Source organism: Apaloderma vittatum, unplaced genomic scaffold, assembly GCF_000703405.1.
Source record: "Apaloderma vittatum isolate BGI_N311 unplaced genomic scaffold, ASM70340v1 scaffold5511, whole genome shotgun sequence".
In the NCBI taxonomy this organism is placed as follows: domain Eukaryota; kingdom Metazoa; phylum Chordata; class Aves; order Trogoniformes; family Trogonidae; genus Apaloderma; species Apaloderma vittatum.
The window spans coordinates 32,170-39,507 of NW_009700691.1; the positions used below are offsets into that span (position 1 = coordinate 32,170).

General features: G+C 38.2%; 1 protein-coding gene across 1 annotated transcript in view; it reads left to right on the forward strand.

Moving 5' to 3' along the window:
• Positions 1-244: 244 nt before the first annotated feature.
• FHIT (fragile histidine triad) overlaps positions 245-7,338 on the forward strand; it is a gene marked incomplete at its 5' end in the record, with an annotated part of 143,211 nt that continues 136,117 nt past the window's right edge. Inside the window, 2 exons of the mRNA XM_009878825.1 lie at positions 245-390; positions 1,248-1,277. Coding sequence (XP_009877127.1) covers positions 245-390; positions 1,248-1,277 — 176 coding nt within the window. The remainder of the gene's footprint in view (positions 391-1,247; positions 1,278-7,338) is intronic.

Consider the following 7,338-nt stretch of genomic DNA (forward strand, 5'->3'; position numbering starts at 1 on the left):
CTGTGAAAATTTTGCTTCTCTTTAGAGGTCTCAATAGAAACATATGAACCTTAGTTTAGTAATTTTGCACATATCTGAGGGATTTGAGGAGACTTTTAAACAAAGCATCATCTTTCTTTGTATTTAGCCTTATGTTTTGACTGCTCTTCCTGCAATCAGAAGCAGGTTACAGGCTGGGGGTTGGGACACTCATCCTTCTGAACCACTCACACTTGGGTTTGTGCCTTGACAATACCACCTTCAGATGTCCTTGTTTGTCCTCTGCGGCCAGTGGAGCGTTTCCGTGACTTGTGTCCTGAGGAAGTGGCTGATTTATTTTGTACGGCGCAAAGGGTTGGCAACGTGGTGGAGAAACACTTCTGCGGCACCTCGCTCACCATCTCGATTCAGGTTTGTAAACCAGTCAACTAAAAAAGGTTTTGGTTTGTTTTACCAAGCTTTCAACCTTCTTCTGTAGTTCAATTGCAAAAGGACATTCAAAATTCAAGGGGCAATACATGCAAAATAATAATTAAAAAAAAAAATAAAGTGCAACAACTGCATTTCAGTATGCCGATTTTGCCATTAAAAGAATTTTAAAAAGGCAAACTGGCAAAAAGTGCAAAACTTTGAAATAAGCCTGCAAACACTCCCAAGTGTCGTACTTGCTTCTGAGTATTTCAGCAAATACTTTTCAAGAAGTGTTTGTAGGATGGGCTAGAGAAGGCAGCCACATCTCCCTGAAAAATAACCCGCTGCTTGAGATGGAAACAGTTAATTCCTGCTCACAGGTGCAGACAGAGGGATGTAGCCATGTAAATGTGTTATCTCTTCTCACCTTTTAGTCGTTAGTGCTGGGTGGTTTTGTACCAAAACAAGAACTAGAGCTCTGTTTAAAGCAAATCAGGAGACAGCCCATTTCATTAGAATAACAATACAAGCAAGCATGCTTTGATTAAATTCTCACATACATCTAGTTTTATGTTCACAAAGATCAGAAACCTATTGCTAGCTATTCAAAAATACGATCTGAAAGAATGAAAAGTAACAACTGTCATTTTTGTAGTCTAGGATACAAGTTCTCATTTTTCCATGAGCTAATATGAAAAGGTGACTTGTCCAAAAACTTTGTGTTGAATGGTCCCTAGGAAGATACACTGAATTAACATACAGTTAAGTTGGATGAAAATGATTATGGAGTAAGATTCCTGAATTCCTGTGTGATCCTTGTAGTTCCTCTAACCTGAGACTTCTCCCTTTGCCTACAGGATGGCCCTGAAGCTGGACAAACGGTGAAGGTGAGTGCTTATTATGCAGAATACAAATTAAGAGACAATTATAAGAACTAATAAAAGATCAAAGCTAGTCATCTGCAGACCATTGCTGTATCATTATTTTATCCTTGAGATCAAAACATCCCAAGTGTACAATAGCTGTAAATACTTTTTATTGCAATTGCACAGGATAATGTTTACAGGTTTGCTTTCTAGCCAAAAATTTTCAATCATGAAAATATCTTTTCTAAGCTGCTGGGTGTATTTATGCTAGGAAGGCCTTAGAAAAGAGGCATCTGTTTAAGGTTTTTATTTGCTTTATGGAGAATGCATTGCTGTTCCATTCATAATCTCTTTGTTTGTCTTTTTATTGCCTAATGAGTTGTAGCTAATTATAGGAACAGTTAAACTGAACCACAATATGAAAATATACCTTTTGTCTATACTTTCTCTGCACATACTCATATCACATTCTTGTTACTGAAGTTCAAATGTAATGCAGCCAGTGATGCTGAAAACCAGATTTTAAGTGTACTTCTGGAAAAAAAGGTGGGGGTTGAAGGGAAAAAAAAGGATTTATGATTATACTCTCTACTTGAGTAATAATATAGATAACATCCAAGATGGCTCTCCAGCCATGTTTCACTGCCTCGTAATGCAAATGCAAATGCGTGTGTAGTTAGATTATGTGCCTGAACATTAGATAAAGGGTATTTTTTACATTTGGAATCAAAGGAAAGTCAAATATGGCTGTGGGTTAGCACTTTGTAAAATCAAATTAGATGTCTCACAGAAGCTGTTTGGGTTGCTTAAGATAACTGTATCAACCAAATGGTGGCTTATAGAAACATTTTACTTCTTTGCAATTTGCTATATTTACCTTATTTTTCCTACTTCTTTTTGTTGCTTGCTTTGAATATGTAACAGAGAGGTAATAGGGAGAGTGAAGAAGAAATTAGAAAATCCCCAAGCTTTGGGAAGCTAAGCAGTAATGAAGTAATGTAATACAATTTACTTCAGTACTGTGACAAAGCAGATGTCCTGGTTTGTGATGTAGAGTTTATTGGGGGGATTTCCCTCGAATTGCCTCTTAATAGGTGAAAGTCTCAGTTTAAAAACTTTCCGAAATAAATTTTGTCATTAACATCAACATGTTTTAACAAACAGATCACTGGATTTCTTGTAACATCTTGGACAGATTTTTTTTCTGCATAAAGAAAAGGTTTATGGGAAAGATAGTATTAAAACATGAGAAAATTTGCTAGTATGAATGAGCACAACTAGCTGTAAAAATTCCCATCCAGTCTGTGATTAAGAACAGTAACAAATGCTTATGTAGGCCTTCGAAGGTGAGAAATTCTGTATCATTTGATATTTGTACTGGAGACAAAAAGCATTAAACATTAATCTATATGGTACATTACAAAATGGTAGCCACCCATCGTGCTTCCCTCTCACACTTCTAATAAGTGGTGAGATGAAAATGACCTGCTCTTACAGCTGTGAACCCCGAGACTCTGTAATAAAGAGTTTGTATTCATAAATCAGAGGTTAGCAGTTTGCATTTCTCTACTTTTCTGCATCGTTGGGCAACACTGTAATTTATCATCATCACTTTGGGATGCTTATCATCCAAAAATGCCAACAACTATTTTCTTCAGCAAACTTAGAGCTTTCAAAACTTGAATTGTGGAAGAAATTACTATGATCAAGATCTTCTTCAATGTGAGCGTAATTAGCTGGTTCCATTTAAACTGTTTTGAATCAGAAAGTTTGAAAAGCTACCTATGTGATCTACAAATAATTTATAAACCTTAAATTCAATGTCATGTGTTCTTGCATGTGCTTTTTTTCATGTATCAGAATGCACAATACTTCAGTTTTCCTCTAAGGGAACTTTTATTTAAAACTTCTGGTACAGACTAAATGTTAGAAAAACATGCTAATAGTAAGAATAGCAAAGCATCACAACAAATATCCAAGGGACTTTGTGGAGACTGTTTCAATAGTGTAGGCAAGTGTATGTCAGGAGATAATTAGATGTAGCTGATCTTGCTTTGAATGGGGTCACACACCAGACAGCTTTAAGAATCCTTTCCATTCACATTTTGTGTAATTTTGCATACCTGTGAAAATATAGGCTACTGTAGGAAAAAAACTACAGGAAGCAAGGGGAGAGCATAGATTCTCTTAAACTGATTAGTGCAAAGCTTTACTACAAAATGGGAAGAACTATCAGCTGAAGACAAAAACTGACTGAGAAATTTTATCTGAAAAAGTTGAGGAAATTCTCTTTCTTCGTCAGCAAAAAGAAATGGTAGTCCATGTCCAAGAAAAATCTTGGACCTCAGTTTGAGTCTTGGGTCTTTCTTTGCTGTGGAGATGCCAAAAATTACATATGAAATACATGCACCAAGTTTAAAGGAGATTACCCTTTCAGTGCAATTTCTGATAGAAATCGATGACAAGATTGTCTGTCAATGTTACCTGTTCGTAGTGTGAAAGCAGCTGGTGTGTGCAGGTTTCAGCCAGGTGTACCATGTACTGCAATGTTGGGATACTTTACCGGTGCCCCTTGGACTAAAACCTTCCTGGTTACCTAATGGGAAGCTGTTTATAATCCAACAGGTAATTCTGTTATTGATGTACTTCTGACCACTGTCCTCCTTTGAATCTAAGCTAGCAGAGCCTGCAGGTCAGCATTCTAGGAAAGCTGATGGTCCTTTGACATCTTCTCATAATTGCAGTCTGCGTGTTTGCATTTGATGAGTGTCTGGAAGAAACTATACCTGATATTTTGGAAGTATAGATGGGTCTTTTCTTTCCCTTTAGCAGCTGGAAATATGGATTTGCTAAGGAATTCTGAACCATGTCCCAGATCTCGGACCATGAAATAATACAATATATTGCTTCATAATCTTTTTTCATAGCTGTCCACAGATTGGGCCAGTGCATTTATCCCTCTCTAGAGGTGGTCACAGACTTGCACACTTTGTGTTTTATTGTAAGAAGTTCTTGCACCAACTCACAGAGCCTGAACATCTCTGAGCAGCATCTCAGCAAGCATAACCATCTTCCAGCGTTAAAGACATTTGAATGCTTATTTCTTTTTACTTGAGAAAGGAAGGAAATTGTGTTTAGGTCCTCTCTTACAGAATATTTATCTGTGCAATTCTGAGCTCTATTTTTCTGGGAGAGCACAAGCCCCACAATGTCCTTGTGCCAGGAATGGAGGGGGAGTTTCATACCGGTTCTGTTTGACAATGCCTTAAATATCCAGGCAATTTCATGGATCAGGGAAATCAGCTCTGCATCTTAATGCAGGGCTCTTATTGCTATGTCAAGTGAGTGACGTTTCAAGATTTTCCTGGCATATTTTATAGCCTTCTTTTTAACATCAAGTCGGAAAATGCTCTAGCTGCCTTGGTGGATGTATTGCATAGTGTAGAATAAACTCTCAGGTTTACCTTTTATGTAGGATTCAATCACAAGAAACTCCATGTACTCTGTACTCTGCAAAGGCTAAACAAATCAAGCTGGCAGGAGCATGAAGCAACTAATTTATCTGTAGAGACAAGATAATATTGCACAGCAAGTGTCCGTTGCCCAAACACATATGAACACATACTCTATTTTGCAGCAGTGTTGAAGTCTGCAGCAGCTCAGCACCTCCACTGTTATCCATGAGTAAGTGCCTGTTGCCAATTTACAGGTTCACCTAAATAAATGAGAAAGCGAGGCTGATGGTGGCAGTGTGGGTATATGTGCAGAAATTTGTCACAGATTCTGCTAATTATTTTACACGGGGTAAACAGTCTCACAATTATTTTTTGACGTACATATTTTTCTTTCCCAGGCATTTTTTTTATGCTGTGTTAAATCAATCCACCTGGTCTGCATTCTTTAGAAATCTTAACCTGAACTGTGGAGTCTAGGGTTTATTTAAGCCCACAGCTGACTGCTCTTTCATACTATTTGTCTACTTATCTCTGGAGCTAAAGTACTGGACTTCAGGTTTGAGTCTTTAAATTTAATCAGATCACATTGCAGACTGATTGCATCAGGAGGATTAAATTCACTAACTGCAATACTTTTGATGCCTCAGCTTGCTTTCCCTGCAGACTGGAAGATGTGAATCCTTGTTTAACAGAGTATTGGAAAACACCTTTTGCTCTCTTAAAAGAACAAAAAAGACTGGTGTTTGAGAAATGCAAAGATTTTTCTTACCTCAGAACATATATAAAAATACAAGTAGAAAAAGCAAGCTTTTGAAAACCAGATTGTACTGAAGTCTGTGAACAAATGGTCTTGTTTGCTTTACACTTAAGGACTGTCATTCTCTTGAAAGCTTGTGGGATGTCCAAAAATAATTTGATGAAGTACAGCAGTCTCTTTGAATTGCTTTGAGAACCACGCTAATAGTATTTGGTTGGAGAATATGTAATATTGCAGCTTGGTAATTGGTACAACAAATTCAGTAGTCTGGGCGCTGCTATATCTGTTTTGAGCTCCTAATTTTCTTTCTGTTTTGGTACTAAGATTGGAGTGGATTTGGTGGGATGTTAGTGGTGTGCATTTTCAAGGTAGGGTTATACTGCCCCTTAGAGAAACGAGGAAGCAGCAGGGATATCCAGACAGTTTCTCCTACCTTCCCTTAAAGCCTTTTCCTAGGTCTTTGCTACTTACTCTAATAATTCTTGCCCTGTCTTTCAAGGCCCTTTTCAAAATCTGTCTTCTATTGGGCTAATTTTCCTTTCAGTCCCTTGGCCAGACCTATGTTTTCTATGATGCAGTTAATGGGTACAGCCCTAGGGTCCCAATTTTTTTTTTGCTTTTTCAGGCCCTTACTCTAGCTCCTTACATGTAACATTTAGGTTTTGATTGAACTATAAGCTTTCCAGGAAAAACATCGTGTTCGGTTTTTTGTTTGTCATGCTTATAGTTGAAAGAGACACTGGTGGATCTGTAAATCTTCCCTTAATACAAATAATAATAATAGTAACAACCTAGAATGAAAATGGTTCTTAAGGATCCATTCCTGTGTTTAAGATACAGTAACAGTTGACAAAAGCAAGAGGTGTCTGTGTCCATTATACACCCGTGTAAAGTTATAGAGGTTTTTCGAAGACTGAAGGAGATGAAAGAAAATTGGGAATGTGGAAACAGCCTAGTGATTGATGGATGTGACACCATCCTAGCCGAGAATACCAGAGGCTCCAAGGCACTGATAAATTGAAATGATGACCTGGATAATGAAGTCTGATCCAGAAATATCGGGTTGTGAAGTTCCCTGAAGGGATGAGGACAGAAATTTTGAAAGATTCTCTTTAGCAGTGAATTATGATGGTTCTGAATCTGGATGATTTTGAAGTTCCAGTAGTGAATGTCATGACATGTTCTGCCCCTGACTTGTAAAGTAATATCATGTTCTGCCCCTGGACAAACACAAAATAGTCTGGACTAGAATGTAGAGAAGAAAAAAAAACAACAAAAAACCAACAAAAATGGGATTAAAAATGTGCAGCTCTAAATGAGGAAAGTAGAAGAAATTTTCTGAAGATATAGGTTGAAGAGTAGTAATGAGAAGGAAGATTTTACTATTCCATGCTAACAATTCTACCCTTGTTTCTTGCCGTATGGATTTCGTAAATGAATACTCTCCTTAGGTAGTTTAATTCTGAAAATGCCCTCAGAGTTAGTAAGAGTTATTGACACTGTCTAAATTAAACTATCCTAAGCAAGTAGGTGGGCTCAAATGCGCATTTAAATTGCCTTAGTGCACACATATTAGAAGTCATGCAGCTTTGTTGGTCATATCCAGTGTCTAGTTCTTCCCTTCAGCAGCTGAGTGTTGGCTGATGACTTTTGTGTTCTCCCACAGGTCAACCGGGGAGAGCTAAATTGCAGGTAACACATGCAGACCTGCAAAGGCGCTTGCATGGGCTTCACATGAAGGGTGTGTGCACTTTCAGGAATACCCTTGGGAGGATGTACATGCCCATCCCAGTCCCCAGCAGCCACATCATCTGCCAGCAGAGCCCTGCAAGCCTGTGGAGAGGCTAGGGCTGCAGGTGGCTGGGCCCGG